Genomic DNA, 24,345 nt, shown 5'->3' with positions numbered 1-24,345 from the left:
AGCCCAAACAGAACCAAGCTGGAAAAAATAAATCATGAATAAAAAATGGCCAATGCCTACCCACAGGACCTGGACACCCGACGCGCGTTTCGCCTCGCACAGGCTTCGTCAGGGGACACAACAGTATTTAAGGAATACTCTGGATTCCTGCCGATCAGCTGCTGAATAGACTGTGGCTCTGGCCTCTTCCCTGTGCTGATGACATCACATCTGTTGGTTAACTGATAAAGCAGCAGCTCAGTCCCATTTAAGTGATTAGGGCTGAGCTGCAATTCTCGACAGAGTACTTATTACATGCACAGTATATAGGACAAATTGTTGATCGCTGGGGGTATGACTGCTAAGACACCCACTGATCCTGACAATAGGGGATGTTTTACACTTTGCTGTGAAGGATTCCTGGTGGACACCGCTGCACCCCTGTTTACCCAGGAGATAACTGAGGTACAGCACTTGGCTACCTCATTTGCTCCCATTGAATTGAATAGGGGCTGGGCTTTGTTGGCATCCACCAGGGGTTCTGCTGCCTTCACAACAGTGGTAAAACTTCAATCTCATGATCAGAGGGGGTCTTGGTGGTTACACCCACACCAATCAGCAATTTATCCTCCATCCTATGGATATGGGATAAAAATTCTACATGGCATATCCCCTTTAATAAGTTCCCTCCAATGACTTGACATTTTCATTTGTATTTGTCTTTATAAAGCTGTTAATGTTAATTAGATTTAAAAGGGGTATTACCAACTTAGACATTTAGGGCTAGTTCACACGTGAGTATAAGGGGAGGTTTTTGACAGCGGATTTCGCATCCAAAACCTCCCCTTATAATGGTGGTCTATGGAGACCGCCGGGCTTCTTTTCTCCGCTAGCGGCGGGCTGCTGCTAGCGGAGAAAAGAAGCGACATGCTCTTTCTTCAGGTGGAAGCCGCGCGGGCTGCGCCGCACGGGCTGCGCCGCACGGCTTCCGCCCGGCTGCAGCACCCTCCATGTTGGCTCATTCATTTGAGCCGACAGCGGAGGTGAAAGCCGCGACCGCGATGGTCGCGGCGGGCGGGTTTTGACAAGAGAGAGACGCGGCTCGCCGCGTCTCTCTCTGTGTCAAAACCCGCGCGGGCAGTTCACGTGTGAACTAGTCCTTACACAGGCTAAGCTATAAATGCCTGACTGATATGTATCCCACATCTTGGACCTGCGCCTATATAAAAAGTTGTAGTCCCTTCCTCCCAAGCCCTGGCGAACCAGCTTCAAGTTGGGGAATGAATGAATGAATGTGCACGTGTGTGGCTTTCTTCATTTACTTCTATAGAAGACTCAGAAACACCCATATAATGTGCTGAGTTATTTACTGAAGCTTGCATGTCTTTGAATGACGAGAGCCACACACATGCAGCCTAATTCTCCATTCTTTCCCTTCCTCAGTTGCCTCATTAAGCTTGTCAAGCGGCCCCTTTTCTACATAGAAGTGCAGGTTCAGAAGGTGTGACATTTATGGCATATCTTGTAGATATGTACGGTTATAAAGTGTATTTGCAAAGAAATTGGCAGCAGCAATCAGAATTTTTGCTGCAGTTTACACTGCCTTGAATCCTCATTCTGACTAGCCACATTCAGTAGTGGTAATCCTCTTGTGGCTACCTGCTGTCATTCAAACTTAACTTATGTTCCGATACCAGGATTTGGCCAATTCTTTGTTTTCATTGACACAGAATTTTTTTACACATATGATGAAACCGCTCTATATAGGCGAATTGTCATTGAAATCAATGGGCAAGTAGTTTAGAGAATTTTTTTCACTTGAATTGAAGTACTGAAATATGTATGAAAAAAACAAACAAACAAAGAAAGCATTCCCAATGAATGTGCCCAAAGTTGCCCTTTAAGGGCTCGTTCACATCTGCGTTCTTCTTTCCTTATTGCAGGTTTCCGTTTCCTGCATAAAACAGATGCAGGAGACGGAAACCTGCAGGAGTCTTTCTCACCCATTCATTTGAATGGGTGAGAAAGCTGTCCGGCCGTGCGCGGCAGTGAGCGTTTTGCGCTCTCCGCCGCGAAACCGGGTTTTATAATCCGGACACAGTCGGACATGCACTACTCTGTGTCCGGATAAAAAAATCCGGTTTCGCGGCGGAGAGCCTAAAACGCTCACCGCCGCGCACGGCCGGACCCGATCTATGGTTTCCGTCTTCTGCCATGCAGAAGACGGAAACCATAGTACGGACGCATTGAACGCAGATGTGAACCTAGCGTAAGCTGTTGTTCTCACATTCAGCTCTGCTTTCTGGCATTGTCATGATCCACATTTCACTTGCAGCAGTGATGTAAACTCTATAGTGTTTATCACTATTTTCCTAAGCTATGTTATGTAGTAGTTCCTGACTTTCATGTTTGGTGGGTATATATGGAAACTTTGTACAGATACTGTTTTTGTAAGCAGTCTCCGAGCTGATGCTATCACTCTTAGTACAAACAATGGCTCTTTCTCCTACAATTATACATACTGCTGATTCTTCTGTAGCAGATTGTGCCATCAGAAAAGTTGTACGGTATCATTTACTGCAGCATATCTGTAAAGCATGATCATTTTTCTGCATTCACAATAACATTTTGCTAGCAAGGGTGAGGTTTTGGCTTGTAGAATAGCATATGGTTCTGCAGCATAGGGCCTGCTCACACAAACATATTTTATTATCAGTGTTATGTCTGTATTTTTCAGGGTATGATACCTAATCACTGTTAAACTGAGGGTCAGTCCATGGAAATGATGAAGAATGTCCAGAATGTTAATGCAATATCATTAGTATTGTAAGTTTTGGCAGATATGCTTCTGTAATACTGAGAGAGAATGGAGATAGTTTGCTTCTGCTTTACATTATTAGTTTTAGCCCAGCCCTTTTGTAGCAGTGAATGGGTTATTGTCTCACATTCAAAAATGGTTCTTTCTGACTTCTTCTTCTTTTGACCTTTTAAATGATCCATAGTGTCTCCACTGGCTTCAGTAAGGGACCAGATCGTCTTTGTGTTTAACCCCTTAACATCAGGCGAAATTTGAGTGTTAGCAACTGACGCGTATGAGCTCTACGAGTGCTGGCCTAACGTCTAGAACAGTTATCCAAGTGATCTTTTACCTTCTCTGGTGAGCGGCCAATAATTTCTCTGAACATCAGCGGTTCTCATAAAACGTTGTATTGTCTTCTATGAATAACCTAAGTGAACAGGTCAGAGATCTGCTACAATGGATATTTTGCTAGTATAAAATTCAGAATGAGACTATAGCTATATACATGTGCTATGAATGTGTTTGTGTGAAAGTCTTTTTCTGTAGGTTTGTGAATTTGCTGTCAGAGAAATCAGGGTTACGGTTGCAGCTCGGCCCCTTGAATTTGGAAGGCCCCTCTGGCAGGTCTGCTGTACAGTGTGAAGTCATGAGTTAATGTCTTTGGCTTCCCAGTCACTGATTATAAAGCTGAAATGCCAGATGTGTACAGGAAATAGTCGTGAATATGAAGTGTATCTTTCTCTGAAACATTAGGGCATTTTCTGAACAAAAGTTCATTTCATTATTTATTTACTGGGCTTCTTGTCAAGTTGGTTTTCAGCGTTCTGTTTTGTTAACTGCTCAGATTTGGGAACTTGCACAAGGCCTCAGTTTCAGATTTCTGCAAGATATTTGTTATTACAGTGCTTACATGGCATCTCGGTGGACTTTTGTGATGGTTGGCCCTAGTTAAGAATCTTGATATAGAATAAACTACTTTGCCTCTTCTGTTTTTCTTGTCTTTGGTCATGTGTACTCTTCCTTAAAGGGGCTGTCTGTATTGTAAGCCTTCTTCAGGATCCATTCATATGTGTTTGATTTGACACGGATTTCAATTGTGTTTTTTTTTTTTTTTTTTTTTTTTTTGGTGTTCCATCAAAAACTGTATTAAATCCAGTTTATGCAAATGTGTGTACCTGCTATAGAAAAAGTTTGCGGTGGAAATAAGTAGCATGTTAGAAAGTTATTGGTACTAATCCCTGTGTGGATTTGCTGGACAGCAATGTGAGCCTTGGATTTGAACTGTAGGAATATACATCAGAGTAAGGGTGAATTCACACTGAGTAAACGCTAGCTTATTCTGAACGTAAAACACGTTCAGAATAAGCGGCGTCTAAAGCAGCTCCATTCATTTCTATGGGAGCGGGGATACGAGCGCTCCCCATAGAAATGAATGGGCTGCTTCTTTCACTCCGTGCAGTCCCATTGAAGTGAATGGGGAGTGCCGGCGTGTACGCTCCGGCATGAGCAGAGCTTGCCGTATACGCCGGCACTCCCCATTCACTTCAATGGGACTGCACGGAGTGAAAGAAGCAGCCCATTCATTTCTATGGGGAGCGCTCGTATCCCCGCTCCCATAGAAATGAATGGAGCTGCTTTAGACGCCGCTTATTCTGAACGTGTTTTACGTTCAGAATAAGCTAGCGTTTACTCAGTGTGAATGCACCCTAAGGCCCCGTTCACATCTGCATTGGGCAATTCCATTCTCTCTGCATGAAAAATGCGGAGAGAAATGTCCTGCAAGCAGCACTTTTCTCCCTGCTTTTATAGAATGCAAACTACACACACCGCATTATAGTCTATGGGGTCCATGGGTTTGCTTAGGTAACCGCTTTTTTTATGTGGATTAGGTTTCCCTTTAGGGCAGGGGTGGGAAATTAATTTTCCCATGAGACCGCATAAGAAATTGAAACTATTCTAGAGGTCCGCACCATGGCAAATTTAGCTCCACCCACTTCTGCGATGACTCCGCCCATTCCCAATCATCTTTCCATGTGCCCCCATAAAGTATAATCCTCCTACAGTCACCCGTACATTATATGCCCCCACATTATAATGTTCCCTTCCAACTGCCCCACAGTATTAAGTCCCTCTCCTGGTGCTCCAGTTTAAACTGGTGGAAACTAGAGGGGACATGAAACTGGAGAAGCTGGAGGGGGACATTAAACAGTGGGGGTAGTTGGAGGGGGGCAATAAATTGACAGCTGGAGCGGGACATGAAACTGGGGGCAACTAGAGGGGGACATTAAAATCGGGAAGCTGGAAGCAGACATTAAACCATAGGGGTAGCTGGAGGGTGACATTAAACTGGGGGCAACTAGAGGCAGACTGGTCCCCCTCCAGCTTCCTCCATGGTTTAATGCCCCCTCCAGTTGTCCCCAGTTTAATGTCCCCCCAGCTTAAGTGCCCTCTTCATCTACCCTCAGTTTCATGTCCCCCCCTCCATTTCTCCCTCCGTTTCATATCCCCCTTCATTTGCCCCGTTTCATGTCCCCCCCTCCATCTGCCATCTCTGCTCTAGTATAACATTCCCCTTCCATCTCTGCCCCTAGGTTACTGAGACACACACACACAGACACACATACATACAGACAGACACATAGACACACACACACACTCTCCACCCTGCATCTCACATTCTCCTCTCAGTACCTTAGGACACACACCACATGTCTCCATCTTCTTGCACTGTCCTGCCGGCACTAAGACACGCCTCCCTAGACAAGCTGTGCGGGCCAGTCTGAATCAGTCAGAGGGCCGGATATGGCCTGCGGGCCGTGCTTTGCCCAGGTCTGCTTTAGGGGGTCCTCAAGCGGACTACCCAAACGGAAACCCATGCTCAGATGTAAAGCCTCATTCACATGTCATTGCTTCAGTCAATGTTGCACATTAGTATTTGTAAGCCAAGACTAGGAGAGGTTTCAAAACTTTAGAACTGGTACAAATCTTTCCTTATTACTTTATCTATGTGTCTGCATGACTGGTTTTAGTTTAAAAACACTGATGCAAACCACTGAAATGTGAATAAGGCCTAACTGCAGATCAGCTCACATTCACTTGAATGATGTCAGAGCTGTTAGCTTTATTCTCCATTCTCTGTGTATGTTTCAACACCAAAAGTTGCTGTAAATGGCTGTTTGGTGGAGGTCTGACACCTTATACTAAGGAGAGTAATAACTATCTGTAGCTAAGACCTCTTTAAGTGTATATGTATAATAATCTCCTAAGATTTTACTGTAGTAGTTCTCTTGAGGCTGTATTGTACAATTCCTTATTAAGTAGTTGCTGCAGGGTATATGTTGGAAGAGAAGGGCCTTGTAGTCTCAGGGTATTATTTTCTCTATTTTTAAACAAGCAGCTTAATATGTGATGAGCCTATACTTGTATAATTAGTGCAGCAATTCCTAACCTTTCCCATCCAGAGACCTCAAAGAATCTTAGTGTGATTGGAACATAGCATGTAGTGATACATTCGGCCTGGAGTTTGTTGCCTTTACTTGCCTCCACTTTGGACATCATTGAGAGGGCTGAGATCAGTTTGTCATCCCTACTGTAACAGTTATGATTCTTCTTGATACTGTTTTCTGGAGAACTTTTGACCATATTTCATGAAAAATTACAGTTCCTTAGAACCCAGTTGGGAAATTGTGCCACCATTGATTTCCAAAATATCCAATATATGACTGACTGCAGAATGTATGCTGCTTTGTAGAATAGTCTGTACTAATGGAACAACAGATGGAATTGTTATTATATGAGATTATTCTAGTCTCTAATCTTGTTGTAATGAAGCTTTTATTGATCATTTAGCAGAGAAATGAGACTTCTGAATGATTCACTGTACTATATTTTCCTTATTGTATTGCTTTTTTGATAAGGCTGGAAATCCACAGCTGGTTGATAAACATGTTTGTATATGAAAAGGGCAGTGTATCACATTCTGCTGTATTCCATAGTGTCTCAGTTCAAACACAAAGCTCATTTTAACATTCACCTCTGCGCTGTTTAGTGACTAACAGTAGCCTGCTTGTTACATTGCACAAGTTGTGTCATTGTCTGGTAACTGAGTTCATCAATAGTCTGCTTTATGTAGCTTTTGTTAGGGCCCATTTTGGTGAACAAATGACATGATCTTATTTGATAATCCTTTGTTCAAAGTGATGTGAGACATTTCATACATATACCCCTTGTTAAACTCTTTTATTGCAGCAAAAATTGAGTTTTCATATCATTCCATATGATATTAGACTTGTAACAGAAGAATGTGATGAATACAGAATAACTGTCCATTAAGTCAGTTTTTCTTTGATGGACTTTGTCCTCACTCATCCAGAAGTAGGTAATGCGTTTGCAATTTCCAAAAGCCCCTACAACTGGGAATCCCACCAATACTTGTGGTCTTCCTGCAGGGTGAAGGAATTTCAGTGGAGACTCTAGGGATCGTTCATCGGTCACAGACAACTCCTTTTAAAATGGTCACTGGGGCAATAAGTACTATATGGTAACACATGTGGGTAGATTTACTAATACGGTTTAAGGCTAAGGCCTCATGGGGCGTCCCACAGCAAAAAAGCCCAACGAGAAAAACCTAGGTGGCAACGCATCGCGATTATTCCAGCAGCGCTTTAGATAGTTCACAGAGGTTTCCTCTGCGGACTTTCGCTGGTGTTTCCAAAGGTATAATTGACATGATAAGATTTCCAAAACCGTGCCAGTTTTGGAAATCGCAGCGTGTCCGCAATGTGGTTTTTACTGCAAAGTGGGCATGGGATTTGCCAGAATCCCATCCACTTTGCCCTTACTGTTAAACACTGTCATTTTTTTCCTGCGGATTTCCGTCGCAGGCAAATTGCCTTATTTACGTCTCGTGGAGCCTTAGCTGTGCTAAATTGTCTGATACTGTTTGATAAACCTGTTCTACTGTTAGATTTTCTAGCCTAAGTTTATACCTACTATTAGTTGGCTTAATTTGCACCAGAAAAATGCAGCAATATCTTGGCACATTTTTGGTACATGCCGTTGCAACGTAGGCCATGTCCACCTCAGTATGAAGCCACTCCTCCTTTCTGCTAAACATCTTTTCCTATGAGTCATGAAAGAGTCTAAAAAGTATTCCACACTTTAGAAGTGTCAGGTTTTTTTTTTTTTTTTGGGGGGGGGGGGTTGCACAAATTACGCCAGAATTCTGCTGTATTTTGCTTGATAAATCTCTTCTATAGGGTCTACATATTTATAACCCCGATTTAAAAAAAAAAAAAAAAGTTGGGACTCTGGGTAAAATGTAAAGAAAAGGAAAATCCAATCATTTGGAAATCTTATATAACCATATTTTATTCATAAGAGGACACATATCAGAAGGTGAAAGTTTGACATTTTTAGAATTTGGTGGCAGCAACACATCTCAAAAAAGTTGGGATAAGGCCATGTCTACCATTATGTAGTATCCTCTCTTCTTTTTAGCGTAGTCTGCAAGTGCCTTGGAATTGAGGGGACGCGTTTCTGGAGTTTTGGCAGGGGAATGATGTCCCATTCTTGTCTGATGTAAGATTCTAGTTGCTCCATAATTCTGGGTCGTCTTGCTGTTTGTTTGTTTTTTGTGTCATATAATGTGCAAATATTTTCTGTTGGTGAAAGGTCTGGACTGCAGGCATATCTCTAAATTATCTGAATCTTTTGATGATATTATACTGTATACTGTAGATGGTGGAATATTTAGTGTCTTGGCACTTTTACTTTTAGGGATAGTTCACACGGGGCAAGAGGGGGCGAATTTTGGCATGTTGCCGCTAGCGGAAAAAAGAAATGAGCTGCCCTTTCTTCAGGCGGATTCCGCAGCTGAATCAGCCACGGTGTCCGCCTCGCAGCAGCACCCTCCAGACTAGGCCCATTCATTTGTGCCTAATCCGGAGCGTAAAGCTACAACGGGATTCCGTGCACTGCACCGGCATCCCGTCACGGCAGCCGCAACGGAATATACACACGCGTAATTTGCGTGTGAACTAACCTTTAGGAACTTTACTGGTGACATTGTTCCACATTTTATAGATGCAGGTTTTCATATTTTGGTAATCCTCTGACCATCTTTGCTTCCAAGAGACTCTGCTTCTCTAACTTTTTTTTTTTTTTTTCCGCAGTCATATTTGACTTAGTTGACCATACAAAATGGTTTGTGGGTGTAAATCAGTATTTTATTTTACCTCTATAAAATAAAAAGTTATTTGTCAAACTGTATTGAGTTTTTAACTGAAAGAATTTAAAAGGGTATATGTTCTAAACTATAGTTTCTATATTCTCCCTTTTTATAAAGGATATATTGCATGTGCTACATTGTTGGAGTTTCAATACCATGAACATTAATTGTACTACTATATGTGTTTCATCTTTGTCTGCCCATTGTAACCCAGGCATAGTTTACAAAATAAAGAGATATTGGGGTGGTATTGAAAGTTTGTAAAAAAAAAAAAAAAAAAAAGGCTGAGGGAAATTGTAAAACCAGAAAATGCCAATGTCTGATCGCTCCATTTACATCTTGCAGTGTGGGATGATATCGTGGCATGCTGGTAATTCTAGTGATGACTGCTTGCTAGTGAATTGGATGATGGATCTTTAATATTTTTTTTACACATTAAATTCAGTGTTTTTGATGTCCTCAGGCAATTTCATTTTAGTTCCTTGTCACAAGTAATTTTTGTCAAGGCCTGCCATGGAGAGACAACAATTTATGATATTAATTGTTGTAAACAATAAAGAGTGATCATTCGCAACATACACTTTGTCCACATGACTTGCACAAATTTTAAATCTGCTTGCTGTTATAATCCATATTTATCAAACATCTTTGACATTTTTGATGTTACATAAGACTCCTAAGGCACTGTTGTATGTTATGTTTAAGAATAAATGTGGACTGTCTTAATAACAGTTGTATGTGTATATATAATTATATATTTAAATATATATATTAGAAATCTCCTTGGCAGCCTTCTACATCTGTGCTGACCATTTATGAAATAATAAGACGATGGAGTAACATGGTTGGTTTCTCCAGCACTGACTATAATGTATCAATATACCTAAATGTAATGCCTAGTAGTACTCCATGGATGCCGAAGCAGTGCCTTGGGTCCATGTATCAAGAAAACTGAGCTGGCCAGCCTACATTATGGGGATAACGTCCATCCTTAGGGAGAGACCACCTTTTCAGGTTTGTGGGGACGTATACAGTCATAGATGCTCTACTGCAAGGGAACATGGGAGGAATATTCAAATCTGTCTCCCAAGATGTAAACAGGGAGACAGTGCCTCTGTTATGCTGCCCTCTATGGGAAGCACCCTGAACATCATGCCCGACTTTCCCAGAAGTCTGTACTGCCTAATGCGGGGTTATAACCAAATTAATTTCTCAGCTACGGATGGCACCATTTTTGTCTGGTTGGACTTCATCAGCGCAACCTAGAGAGAATTGATTTGGTAAAAGTGAGAGGCCTCCCACAGAGGGCAACATAACAGAGGGACTGTCTCCCTGTTTATATCTTGGGAGACAGATTTGCATATTCCTGGCCAGCCTAGAAATATAAATAGAAGTCAGGTTCAGCCATACCACACTGGGCCTTGGATCTTTGATACTCATGCTTAGTTTATGGCTTGATCGGAATTATAAAAGAATTGTTTAAAGAAAGTTGTGGGGACCAATCCAGTAAATACAGACCTTTAGGAAGGAGAATCATATTAACACGACCTAGAGTGGACAGCAGAAAGATCCCCCATATGTTTCATTTAGATTCCACATAGCCCAGCAGTGGCTAAACATTCTTCCCATGAGACCTATGAATGACATTGGTGATATAGATAGAGTGAGATATATATGTATATATTCTTCAACTACTGGTAATGGTACTGATAAAGGGCAGAAATCTTCCGGTATCTGGATAGCCGTAGAGAGAAAGGTCCTCTCTATCACCCAAAGATACCCTTCAATATACCGGATTCTGACTCACCTGGAGAGCCAAAGGTTTTATCGCTAGGGTGAAAATGCGCAGTGACTCCACAAAATCAATGGCTGTGACTGCATCTAAGAAGGCCAATGCCCATTGTTCTCCTCTAGTCTCTCCTACTTGGGAAACTATCAGCACCCTTTGAGTATAGTTTGAGGTGCTCTTGCCTGGAATAAAGACAGATTAGTCAGGGTGGATTACATTTAGAATAACAGAGTTGAATCGTGTGGCTAGAATTTTCATTAATAAATTGTAATCCACATTTATTAACCAAATGAGCCTAAAAGATGTACATTTCAGGGGGAATTCCATTCTTGCCTGGATTCAGAAGCCCCGCTATTGTAGCATCATATAGGGAGTCTGACAGAATAGGAAAATCAAGGACGACCTTCAACATTTCTAAAAATGGGGGGTTGCAGTTGTGCAGAATATTCAAGATATATCTCTAAAGGGAGATCATCTAGGTCTGGTTAGTTCCATTTAGCCATATCAGACAGGTTCGAATCTAATATGACATCAGTGATGTCCAAGCTCAAGAATTGTCGGTCATCATTGGTTAATTGGGGAAAGTTCACCACATCCAATTATGCCTACAAATCTTCTTGAGAGCAGTTAAACTGCTGGGAGTAGAGTTGAATCGAGTTTTTAAAAGCCTTGGAATCGTGATAATTTGTGGTCGTTTTTATCAGTATCTCCACACTCTAGGAGTGAATTTTAAGAACAGCCAAGGATGCAGTATTCTGATGGACAATGTGGGCCAAGAGTTTCCCCAATTGGTTACCCAATTCAAAGTAGGACTGTTTAGAGAAGAACAATTTCCGCTTAAATTTTTCTTGCAGATGAATCAAATGCTTATGGCCCACCTGCAGCTAGGCCAGTCTATTTGATGCCCTTGGGTTAGCTACAAAGTCCCTCCTCTTCTCACTACACTCCCGAACTAGCTTGTCCTCATGGCCTGCAGATTCTCTCTTGATAAAGAAGATGGTAGATTTAAGATATCCCCATAAGTATGGCTTTAAGGTTTCCTAGAGCAGACCAGAGTCAACTGCACCCTCTCGTAATTCTAAAAACACCTACAGTTGATCAGATATTTTCTCTAATTATTCTGTGAGTTGGAGCCAAAAGCGGTGAACTCGCCATTCAGATCTTGTCCCTGTTGCGTAGTTTGGAGTTCTAAGAAAAGTGGAGAGTAATTCCCTCTCTATATAATGAATATCTACAATGGCCACATATATAGAAATGCATTCCCTAAATCATAATCTATCCGTGGTATGGCATCCAAGTGAATGACAAGAGTACACTCTGTCAGCTGGGTCGCTATTTTGCCAAAAGCTTTCCTACCCACCTTCCCAAAGAACTTTCCCAGAGGCATGGTCTCCCAAGAGGAATCCAATCTGAGCTTGTTGGTCTTGTAATCTATCCAGCAATAGATCCAGGACTATGTTGTAGCCTCCCATATGTATTACTCTTGCAGGGAAAAGGACAGGTTGATGGAGTATGGAAAAGCTAGTATTGAGGGAGGGTGGTGTTTGTAATTGTAGGCCCAGGATAAGGTGCCATCAATTAATGAAAGCATGGACAAATATGTATTTACCCTCTGGGTCCAAGATGGTCTGGTTGGCCTCCTAGCATAAACTCCTATGAACCAAAAGAAACATGCCCTGGGGTATAATGTGTATGTTGAGTGTTTAGACCATTGTACCCAAGGTTTGCTCAAATATCTAACTGTGCCTGGGGCTAAGTGCTTTCCTTGCATACTTTATGGAAATGCATGGCGACTTATATGTGACAGCACTATGACCCTCTTCTTGATGTGGCTCGTATCCCTAATGTTCCAACTAAAAAGCTTCAAAGTAGCAATAGTCATAAATAAGGAAATGGGTTGTAGGATGATAACCATGAAATCTGTCCCCATGTTTAGCCATCGGACACCTCTGGTGTACCCCAACAGTTCCCTCCCAGTGACCAGTAGCACATTATGCACACGTGCAGTAACTCCAAACAACTTACATCAACATGAGTAACCTAAGCTTGTTATAGAAAGTTGTGGCAGATATAGGTGTTACCCTTTGCAGCCAAAAGTGGTTGAAATTGCTGGAATATATTTGTTAATCTCCTACAAACCGACACTAAGCTGTCTTTTTGTTGTTGTTGTTGTTGTTGTTGTTATTTTGTTTTTAATAATTCAGCCGAAGCAGATTTGTTGCAGAAATGTCTGTGATGGCCTCATTCATCGTGTTCATTGAACACAGTCCACCATCTACAATGTCCTGTATATAGTTGCTGTTCGTTGTAGATTCATGCAGTAAACTTTTTAATGCAAGTTATTTCTATGACTGAATAATTTGCTCTTTGACGTGTGGACTGGGCTCAGTCATGACTGTTCTACCCTGAGGCTTTCGGTTATTAAAATACAACAAAGTTGACCACTCTGCTAGCATCATGTGCTGTCTAATCCTATAAAAACAAGTTCCCTTTAGGGTACACTAATTATATTTGTTGTTGGTCTCCGGCTGAAATTTTATGAGAGAGTGTAAAATCTACAAAAATATTTTGAAGAGTTTTATTTTTGATGTCTTGCAGGCTGTATTCTAGTGTGAGTGAATTTACATCGGAAAGGCTTTTAATCAAAGCAAAGTCCATATGATTCTCCTTATGTCTGGAGAAAGCTATTTACAAGACGTATTAATTATCATACCTTCTCTGTGACTCATTCCATCTAAACAACTGCAGCTTGTATGAGACACACTAAAGTGTCTTATGGAACAATTTACTTGATTAATCTGATACTAGAAAATGTATTTGCTTAGTTGTTCTAAATTCCTGGGGGCACTAGCTAACTCTTCATTGAAGTGTTAAGCTGAGACTTTGCAACCCCCAAATGCCTCACAGCAAAGTCAACAAGCATTTTCTTTTTAAGTAGCAAAACAGTAGAAACAAACCTAATAAACAGCTATTTTACAACAATCTGCTGAATCTCCTTTCACACACTTATTATTTAGCAAAGGAGCAAAACATTAATGCAGTAGGAACCACACCTAAAGCATATGATTTTGCTCTGGCTCACAGTCTGCATTCTAGTTCATCTTTGATGGGGCTGCAGTCAGGACTCTGTGTGGACCACTCAAGTTCTTCTGCACCAAACTCATCTGGTGATGTCTTTATTGCTTTGTGCACTGCAATGTAGTCCTGCTGGAATAGAAAAGGGTCTGTACTAAACTGTTTCCACAAAGTTGTAAGCATACTATAGTCCAAAATGTCTAGGGAACTTGTCACCAGGAAAATTAAGTGCAATCTACAGGCAGCATTCTATAGCGTAGGAGTAGCTGAGCAGATTGATGTATAGGAAAAGATTATGGGAAAAGATTCAGTATAATTTATAGATCATTTATATATTATTTATTGAAGTCTCTGCTCATTCTTAGCTATAAAATCAAGGTGGCAGTTCTATCAGGGAGGAGATGTCAATCACTCATGGAACCGCTTCTTTCACACTATAGCAAAGCAAACATGAACATTTTAAAGGGATGATTTCATTAGAATCCCGTTTGAAACTAAACCCACGTCGGAATAGCCTATCTTTAGATGCTTCCTCCGCGCTGCCATTCCTTAGTTATCCTTGTTTTCTTCCATGTGCTAATTAGTTTTCTCGCAGCACTGGGGGCTGTCCCCAGCGCTCAAACAGCACTGGGGGTGAGGAAACTATCCAGTGCAGCCTTCTTCTTGTTCGCCTCTTCTTCCTTGTTCCGTCTCGTCGTCTTCAAAAAGTGCCAACTGCGCATGTCTGTCGCCATTTTCCTGTGGTCAAACAGTAGAGGCAACAGGAAAATGGCCAATGGACATGCGCAGTCAGCCATTTTCCTGTGGCCGAATAAGAAAGAAGCAGCAGAGGCAGTGAACAAGAAGAAGGCGGTGCTGGATAGTTTTCTCGCAGCACAAGGGGCGCCCTCATTGCTGTTTGAGTGCTGGGGACCGCCCCCAGTGATGCGAGAAAACTAGTTAGCATATGGACAAAAATCGGGATATCTAAGGAACAGCTGCGCGGGGAAGAATAGCCTTTCTTAAGGCTTAAGGCTTTCTTAAGGCTATTCCAACATGGGTTTAGCTTAAAACAGGATTCTAATGATAGAATCCCTTTAATCCTTTCCTGACATCCACCGTACTAGTACGGCAGATGCCGGGTGTTGAACTTTTTTATACAGTAGACACCATGCGCTAATGCTCCCAGCCGGTGCCCGCATCGGTCAGGGGCTTTAACCCCTCTGGCGCCAAGCGTCCTGAGCACAACCCCCATCTCTCGACGTCAGGCCCTCAAACCATCCTCATGGAGTCAGTTTCTAACCATTTGTGCAGACACATGCACATTTCTGGCCTGCTGGAGGTCATTTTGCAGGGCTCTGGCAGTGCTCCTCCTGTTCCTTCTTGCACAAGTGCGGGGGTAGCGGTCCTACTGCTCAGTTGTTGCCCTGCTACGGCCCCCTCCACGTCTCCTGGTGTAATGGCCTGTCTTTTGGTGGCGCCTCCAGCGTGTCACGTTGCACCACAAACTGTCCAGGAGTTGGCAGATGCTTTAGTCCAGGTCTGGGAGGAGATCCCTCAGGAGACCTTCCGCAACCTCATCAGGAGCATGCCCAGGCGTTGTAGGGAGGTCATACAAGCATGTGGAGGTTACACACGCTACTGAGCCTCATTTTGACATATTTTAGGGACATTAGATCAAATTTGGAACAGCCTGTAGTGTGTTTCTCCAATTTAATTTTGGGGGTGACTCCAAATCCAGGCCTCCATTGGTTAATAAATTTGATTTCCATTGATGATTTTTGTGTGATTGTGTTGTCATCACATTCAACTTTGTACAGAACAAAGTATTCATTGAGAGTATTTCATCCATTCAGATCTAGGATGTGTTATTTGAGTGTTTTTTTTATTTTTTGAGCAGTGTACATTGCAGTGTATAGAAAAATCGATTCACTTCTATAACACGTTGCCTATGGCTGCGTGCAATAGAACTGATGTAATGACAAGCCTGGGAGCCTTCAATAGGCTCCTAGCGGTCAAGACAATCGATCGCAGCCTTCTGATGATCAGGGAAAAGATGGCGGTGCCCATGGCGACTGCGCACTTTAAATGCAGCAGTCCTATTTAACCGTGACATCTAAAGTGTTAACAGCTGCGATAGATGTCGGCACCAATCGCAGCTTTTATTGGTGGGTGCTGGCTGTATTATACAGCCGGCATATGCCATGTATGGAGAGAGCTCAGCTCTTGGGCCCTTTCTATACCTCCCCTTCACACCTAATTACATACATGTACGTGATTTTACACGAAGGGGTGAAGTGTTTGGCATTGTGCTGGGAGATGTAGGACTTTCATGCAGGTGTTCGGCAATGGAAACCCGTGCCATAAGCTCCTAGCATCATTTTTAGGCTGATGTCAATGCCACAGGAGGTTTGAACTTTGTAGTTATTGAGTCAGCAGAGCTTTGGCGACTTTTATACATTATGTGCCTCAATTCAGTAATTAGGTTTTTCCCAATAACTTTTCACAAACAATATGTAATTTCATGGATCTGCTTCTGTCCTGTTTAACCCTTTCTCAACATCTGCCGTAATAGTACGGCTGATGTCTAGTATGCTGGTGTTTTCTGTATGGGTATAATAGGGGCAGAAAGACTGCACACTTTCTGTGGAAAAACGCTGCAGGAAAAGACGTGATGCGTTTCTGCTACTGTCTTTTCTGCAGGGTTTTTTGCTGCAGCTTGCTGCGTGGGACCTTATCCTTGGATAGTTACACTATCTTTATGTGTGCACGTCAACATATATGAAACCGTAATGGCCTTGTAATATCTGTACAGCTGGGCAGGAGGTTTAATTAAATTATTAAACCAACCATATTTTTCATAATTTGCCTAAAAAAAGACAGCTTGTGGAGCTGTATTTATTTGTATGGTTTTTGTTACGGTTTCAATCCTGCAATTTTAAAAAACCTATATTTGCCAATCTTTGTTAAAGCAACATCAGGGTGATTATGAAAATGGGCACCTGTGGTCCATGCATCACATCCTAAAATAAGTACAAGGCATAGTTCAGACTCACTAATCTAATACAGGACCTAGACTGCATCCCCTTAAACACAGATCCTTTGAAAAGATACAGACCATAGACCAGACTGGCTAAAGAAATACAAGCTACAGAATAACATTTTCTAAACTTGTATACTCCAAACTTTCATCTTTCTTTTTCTGGCTTTGTAAAGGCAAAAAAAAATAAATAGAATTATGAATGTGAATGTAGCTGAATGTAGTCTGTTTTAGTTGTCGTCCAGTTTGTTTTGCTGTTTATCCACAGGGTATAATCTGTGATATTTTTGCCCAATTTCAGGTTTTTGAATTTCTTGTATGAGTCATCGTCAAACCACACTGATTTTTTTTTTTTTTTTTTGCACAGTGAGCATTGCAGTAAACTTTACAAGGGTTTATTCATAAACTTGTTTATTGCTGAACTATGTAGACAGATCTAAATTAAAACACAAGCTTTTCTCGCATAATGCCTTTGTTGTTATAGACAAGGATTTCACAACAATGCCTGGCAGTGTCAAACATAGTTGACAGAATATATTTTTTACTGCAAAGGGTAAAATATTCAACAGATGTGTTGCTGTGTCTGTAACATTTGCTGGCATCCTGTCTACAGTGTTTTGTAAGTTCTGAAAATCAGAACTAAACTATGACACAGTAAAATGAGGAACAATTTAGTTCCAAAGACACAGGATCTTGACTTTGCTATAATACGGAGTAATTAACATATATTGCCTCTTGTATACCTGGAAGCATACTTAACAGGATGCAGTTAAAATATGTAGTCTTATAAATACTTATGTATCCTTCACTGTACAAATCTTTTTTTTTCTATGTGAAAAGTGTTTGGGAGTCATGAGTATGTAGACATGACCTGAATAATGCCCCTTTCACATTTGCGCTCGTTGTCCAGTTTGTGCATTCCGCCGGGTTTCCATCTTCTGCCCTGGCAAAACTGGACAGGGGACGGAAACTTGGCGGTCAGTTTTAAAATTCATTCTCTTGAATGGGTTTGCAAAGGTGTCTGTCCGTGTGCGGCTTCTTGCCTGTCCGCGAGGAAACCGTTTTTTTTTTAGCCAGACACATGCATGTCCAACTTTGTTTCCGGCTAAAAAAAAAGTTTTCCCCATGGACAGGCAGAAAATGCATGCGGGCGGTCACCTTTGCAAACCCATTCAAGTGAATGGGTTTTAAAACTGACGGGTTTCCGTCCACTGTCCAGTTTCGCCGGGGCAGAAGGCGGAAACTCGGTGGAATGCACAAACTGGACAACGAATGCAAGTGTGAATTCCCCCAAGAGGGGCAGCACTAGAAATGCTTTTCTCTCTGCTGGTTTCACAGTATAAAAATGGCAGAAACCCAACACCAGCAGTCTGCAGGTGTCTGTGGGTAACTGCTGTCTTAGCGGTCCAGCTCTCTGTTGTTTGGTTCCCTTGACAGACTCAAATGATAGAGAGCCCAGTGCAAGGGTGATCCTAGCATACATTTTATGTGATTTATATACTGTAAAGATTTTTTTCCTGTGTTTGCTGAGACCACTTATTCTTACACATAGCCATTAGAAAATGTGAGTGAGCATTCAGAGTTCTGCCATGTGTGGCTTATTAAAGGGGTATTCTAAAGTATATGTCTTAAATAGATAGATGGATGGAGGTCCCACCTCTGGGACCTATACATGCCTTGAGAGTGGTGGGGAAGTTGTAACATCTCATGAAAGGATAGAAGACCACACATACTTTGCTATCTCCATTCACTTTTATTGGAGCTCTGAGAATAGCTTAGCAGGGGAGCTTTGCTGTTCTTAGATTTGGATCTGCAAGGGAAAACCTCTTTTAAGCTAATGCCCTACGGGACAACTTGCAGCTATAAAAAGCTGCAGGAAAAACCGTGGCGGCAACGCATCGCCGTTCTTCCCGCAGCCCTTTAAACAGAAAGTTTACAGAGTTTTCCTCCGTGGACTTTCTGTTTCAATTATATCTACGGGAACGCCACCAGCATTTATGTAGATATAATTGACATTTTTGGAAATAGCAGTGTGTCCGCGATGCAGTTTTTACCGCAAAGTGGACATGGGATTCGCTAGAATCCCATCCACTTTGCCCTGACTGTAAAACACCGCAATTTTTCCTGCGGTGTATACACTGCGGGCAAATTCCAATATTTCCGTCCCATGGGGCCCCAGCCTGAGAGAGTTTAATCCCTTAATGAAGATACCTCATTTGGTTTTACCCTGATGAGGACTGCCCGCTGACTTTAGCCTATGCAGGTCCTAAACTCTTTAAACGTCTTTCAGCATTAGGGTGCATTCACATGGAGTTTTGTGGTGCTGTTTTTGCCACAAAACTTGTGTAAAGAAGCAGCGCTGTAAAACAGAATCCCATTGAGTTCAATGGGTTCTGTCTTACGTGCGCTACACATTGAACTCAATGGGAGGCTCTTTTACCCATTGATTTCAATGTGTCGCGCGTGTGAGACGGAACCCATTGAACTCAATGGGATTCTGTTTTTACAGGGCTGATACTTCACACAAGGTTTGTGGCAAAAACATCACCACAAAACTCTGTGTGAATGCACTGCAATCTAGCAGAAGCAGAATCCCCAGCTGTAAACGGTAAAGGAAAACCCTGGGCAGAACAAAGAAGTATTTTCTTACTACTTTTGTCTTTCTCTTTGCACACTGCATAGCTCAGAATGGATAGAGGAAGCAGCAGAGCTGATGCTTCAATTTCCTCTTTGTGGCTGTAATATTTAGGGCCACATGTGTGCAAAAATAATAAAACAGGCCTGAGCATTAGGACCCTTTCACACCTGTTTATTAAAGGGGTTAAAGTACCAGCAACTTTGAAGACTGCATTTCCTATCAAATGCACAAAATTAGCTTGTTACACCACTTCAGCAATGATGTCATTCATTCCAGTATTACTGTGGTATACCTCCAGATTTTCAAAGGACTGAAAGAGAGATAGAATGCACCCATCTTCAGCCCTGCCCAATTGTACTTTGCCTCTATCTATTCCCATCAATGTTTCTTTATGCCCCCGACCTGAAATCCCAAACCAACTGTCATTCTGGATAAGCGACGGCATTTTGTACATGTCCGAACTGGAACTGCTATTATTGTCTCTTCAGACCCCAGGGTATAACTCGCGGAGGTCCATGGAAGGTGAGCAAACATTAAAAACAGTGTTAGTCACTTCCTAAGGCCTCTGGAGCTGGTTTTCGCCTTCTTCCCAGCTCTTGAATAATGTCAGGGACTGCTGAGGCCTGTGATTAAGCCTCAATGGTCATGTGGCATCGTGACACAAAGAATCAAGCATGATGACGTTGGTCTTAGTAGTCTCTGACTTCATTCCTCAAGTGTGAACAAAACCAGCGCTGGAGCCTAGAGGAGGTGAATAACACAATTTTTTTTTTATGCTTATCTACCATAGGCTTCTTATAATTATTCTCTGGGGTCTGAAGAGACCTGATAAGGACTGCTTGCTGACTTCAGCCAACACCTACTCCTACCTTTTACTGCTCTCAAAACCCTGGGAGCACCAGGCAGGGCTGAATGGTGAAGCAGGGAGTGAACATACCTTCCCGTCATCTGATACAGCACCCAGAATCTGGGATTGTCCCACTGAATTGTGGCCAGTTAGGAGGCAAGCTGTGTGACTGTTGACAACCTTTACAGAAGCTGAAATGGCTGCTTTTCCTCTTGTGACTTTAGAAATATAAGAGAGAATTCCTTGTGTTGATCAAAAATGGTAGGAAATCTGTAGTTAAGTGCTTACCTGAAAGGGGTACAAAATAACTACTTTTTCTCCAGAAGAAAGACTCCCATCTCTCCCATGCCACTTATATTATAGATAGCCCTTAAAAAAGTAAAGGTGAGAAATGGCTAAACAGAGTCTAAAAAGTAACTGGAAGGAAGAGAGCAGCTTGTAGCCGCTACTGGTTATTTTAGTCTGTTGCAGGTGAAAATGTTTTTACTTCTTTATGGTTATCACTTTCAGTACCCTCCCTCAAACTTCTTATCTTTTTTTTTGTGTTATGTTACCCCCTCTTCAGTCCACATGAAACAAATTAAAGTGGTTAGCCACTTCATTGTTGCTTGAGATCAATGAGTCTTACTGAGACTTCTATGCCACTTATTAAGGCAAGCTTATTTCATCTGCTGTTTTCTATATTTGTAAGTTCAAGTTTTTAAGAGTCCTAGATAAGACATTTCAGGGACTGACAGGGTCGCTTTAACAACAGCTTAACTGCTGGCTGACAGTTTCTTTTCTTTCAGATGCACTAAGTTCCAGAATTATGACTCACATGCATAAATCTTCATGACATTTCATTACAGATGCAAAAGCCTTCCTGGAACTTGCAACGACTACTTATGTGCTAAGTGAGGTTTCACTATCACACCCTTCTGACTATTTGCATATTCTTTTTAAGAGAGAGCAATTTTATAAGACAATAAATTAAAATATAAAAATAATAGTTTCCAACCATTGTAAATACATATCTTATTAATAATTATTTTTGTATAGCTTTCAAAAAGAACCAGATTTTGGGTGCTCACTCTTTACTCTCATTAGGATCTCAATCTAAGTAACCAATTTGTTGTTCATATGAAAGCATGTTTCTGCAATTTATACAGGTCACTGAACTCCAAGATGACTTCTGTTTTTAATAATTTATGATAAGGGATTTATCATCCCTATAATACCTCAGCTGTTCAAAGGATTGGGAGCTTCTTAACTATAATTGATTGATATGAATTGATATTAACCTCAAAAGAATATACAAGAGCACTAGGATATAAGGTGTAATAACGCAAAAATAAAAAAGTTAACTTTTATTCATACCACTAAAAGTGTCCTCTACAAAAACATAAAACCACGTTCAGTTCTAGTGTACATAAATCCCACAACCTGAATTACTGAGCTGGAGTAGATTCACGCATGATCAATACTGCAAAATTTGGGCTCCTTGGATCTGACTTTGTAATTCACAGATTTTTTCTGACAAATTGATTTGACAATCCTGTGGCCTGTCCCCTCTGCCTGCTGTGCCTTGCCCAACACGAGATGTACTTTTTCTCCCACTCCCCTCTGCTCCTCCTCCTTTTCATCCCCCCCCCCCTTTACTCTTCTTCCTTGGTCAATCCACATAACGACATCAAGACTACTGTTGTTTTGTTAATTTGAAACCGCTTTCTTATTATCCATTATTTTCGCAGGTGATTGTATTCTCCTGTCTTCTTCGTGTATATATTTACTCATTTGCACTGTTATAGCTGTATTTTCTGCAAACTTTCATAGTTGCATAATTTTTAAAAAAATGTGCATTAAAAAAAAATCCCACAACCTTTTTTTTTGTTTTTGCGTAACTTATGGTAGCTTATGTAAATTAAAGCCTTTTTCTAAATATATTGCTTTAGAAATTCTGCTTTCTTTACCTGGTATGTGATTTTATTCCTCCCATTGTTAACAATGCGTTGCTATAGCCACGGACCCGGGAGATGGGACAAGTGATGTCACTTACTCTGTGCCGGCAGGACAATTCGTTTAGCTAATTGCACTTTGCTGATAAAGCTGAGTCTGTTATCTCTCTATGTAAACACACAGATAACAGTGAATCCATTCTGTTCGAGAATCTGCAGATTATCTGACCTTCAGAAATGTTGTGTGTCCCGTTCAGAAGGAAGGAGGAGGGGGAGAGAAATACAGGAAGTGAGAAGCAGACAGTGCAAACAGCCTGGCTGAAAGGCTGAGATGGGAGAACTCCTTTACTCAAAGGCATAACTAGGCTTTTCTTCACTTTAGGCAAAGATTCTGTTTGATTTAATGCGGTTTTGACTATAATATAATAAATATAAACATAGATATTGTTAGACCTTTTATTTTATATTTTTATATATTTATAGAGATATATATATATATATATATATATATATATATATATATATGTATATATTTTTTTTTTTTTAATTTCAGAAAAATGTGAAAAGGACAATATGGATGTAGAAAATACAAGTCAAAGTCAATACTTCAAGAACAAAGGCGTACAAACAGACTTAGACGAATGTTCTATATTGGCAAATAAGGCAGATGCCATTGTAAAAAGTGAGTATATTACCCTTTATTGTGTATTATTTTGAGATGTCTCCAAAAAAAAGGGCACAATCTATTCTTTCTTTTGAACATATTGGAGCACCTAATTGAATATTCAGTAGATGTAGTCAAATGTTTTTCACTCCCATTGCAGCTAAAGATGCAAATCTAGTAGACCTTTAAGGCCTCTTGCAGACGACCGTGGCCAAGATTAGGCTGCGTTCACACGTAGTAAAGTGGAGCGCAATTTGGCAGATTGCGCTCCACTTTACTACGTGTGAACGCAGCCTTAGTGTGTTTTTCCTAGATAGCAGACCCATTCTTTTCTATGGGCCTGTACACATGACCGTGAGATACAGTCACGTGTGCAGGGCGACAGTACGTGCTGCAAAATGTGCAACAGATCCTATTGCGGTCCTACTTCTGTGGCTCCTATTCATTTAATGAAAGGGCTGCCGAAGCACAGGTCCCCCATGCACCACTCGTGCCTTTTAATTCACAGCAGCTGTACAGCCATGGTCGTCTGCAACTAGCCTTACACTTACATTCTGACCTTCCAAATCAGCTGTTTGAAGCAAAAACAGTGCTCTTTGCTCCTGTTTGCAGCTCAATACTATTCCAGTCACTATATAATGTACAGCAATTTGCTTGGCTTTCCATGAAGAGACCACAGGATAGAAAATCAGTCTTATAAGCCCAGAAAACCCTTCCAGAGTTACTGGATGTGGGATGAGCCCTTCCCTTTTTCTCTTCAGTAGGAGACCAAGATTGCCAAGCTCTGTCTCATGTCTAAGCACTCAACCGCTCAATGGTCTCTCTGCCAAAACCAAAATGAGCCAGGAAAAATTAACACCTTTCTAGATTTAGTGTTGACTTTAAAAGGGGGTATGCAGGCAGGAAAAATTGCCTCCAGTGTAGATACTGTAGCAGGAGGGTCAGCTTACTCTGGGTTCACACCAGCGTTCGGCACTCCATATTAGGTTTCCGTCTTCTGCCGGTGGATGCCAGGTGTTTAACTATGGCGGCCGCCATAGCCACCGGGTGTCTACTGTTTTCTACAGTAGACACCCAGTGCTAATGCCCCCAGTCGGTGCACACAATCATCTCATTATGACAGGCTGGATTAAAATGAAAAATAACACCTCTATCATCTGCACCATTTAAATAGGTAATAGTCATAACTACCCCTTTCTGCACAATGACCATTACATCAATTATGCCTGCGCATTCCTAGAACAGTCATCCAAAAAAATCATTGAACTTTCCAGTTTTTAGGTTTCTATGGTCCAGTGCCATATCTCTGAATGTTAATGTTTTCCCAAAAATATGCAGATAAGTCCTCCATGGTGAAAAAAGGAAATTTGC

The 24,345-nt window shown here is 41.4% G+C and overlaps 1 protein-coding gene across 3 annotated transcripts in view; it reads left to right on the top strand.

Annotated features, from left to right (window-relative positions):
* MDFIC (MyoD family inhibitor domain containing) overlaps nucleotides 1-24,345 on the top strand; it is a 78,508-nt gene that overhangs the window by 17,988 nt on the left and 36,175 nt on the right. For all 3 annotated transcript variants that reach the window (XM_075274289.1, XM_075274288.1, XM_075274285.1), the window contains exon 3: nucleotides 22,864-22,992. In XM_075274289.1, coding sequence (XP_075130390.1) covers nucleotides 22,864-22,992 — 129 coding nt within the window. The remainder of the gene's footprint in view (nucleotides 1-22,863; nucleotides 22,993-24,345) is intronic.

This window comes from Leptodactylus fuscus, chromosome 5 (genome assembly GCF_031893055.1).
Source record: "Leptodactylus fuscus isolate aLepFus1 chromosome 5, aLepFus1.hap2, whole genome shotgun sequence".
Lineage (NCBI taxonomy): Eukaryota > Metazoa > Chordata > Amphibia > Anura > Leptodactylidae > Leptodactylus > Leptodactylus fuscus.
Note: the sequence above shows the minus strand (reverse complement) of the source record. Positions and strands in the feature narration are given on the sequence as shown.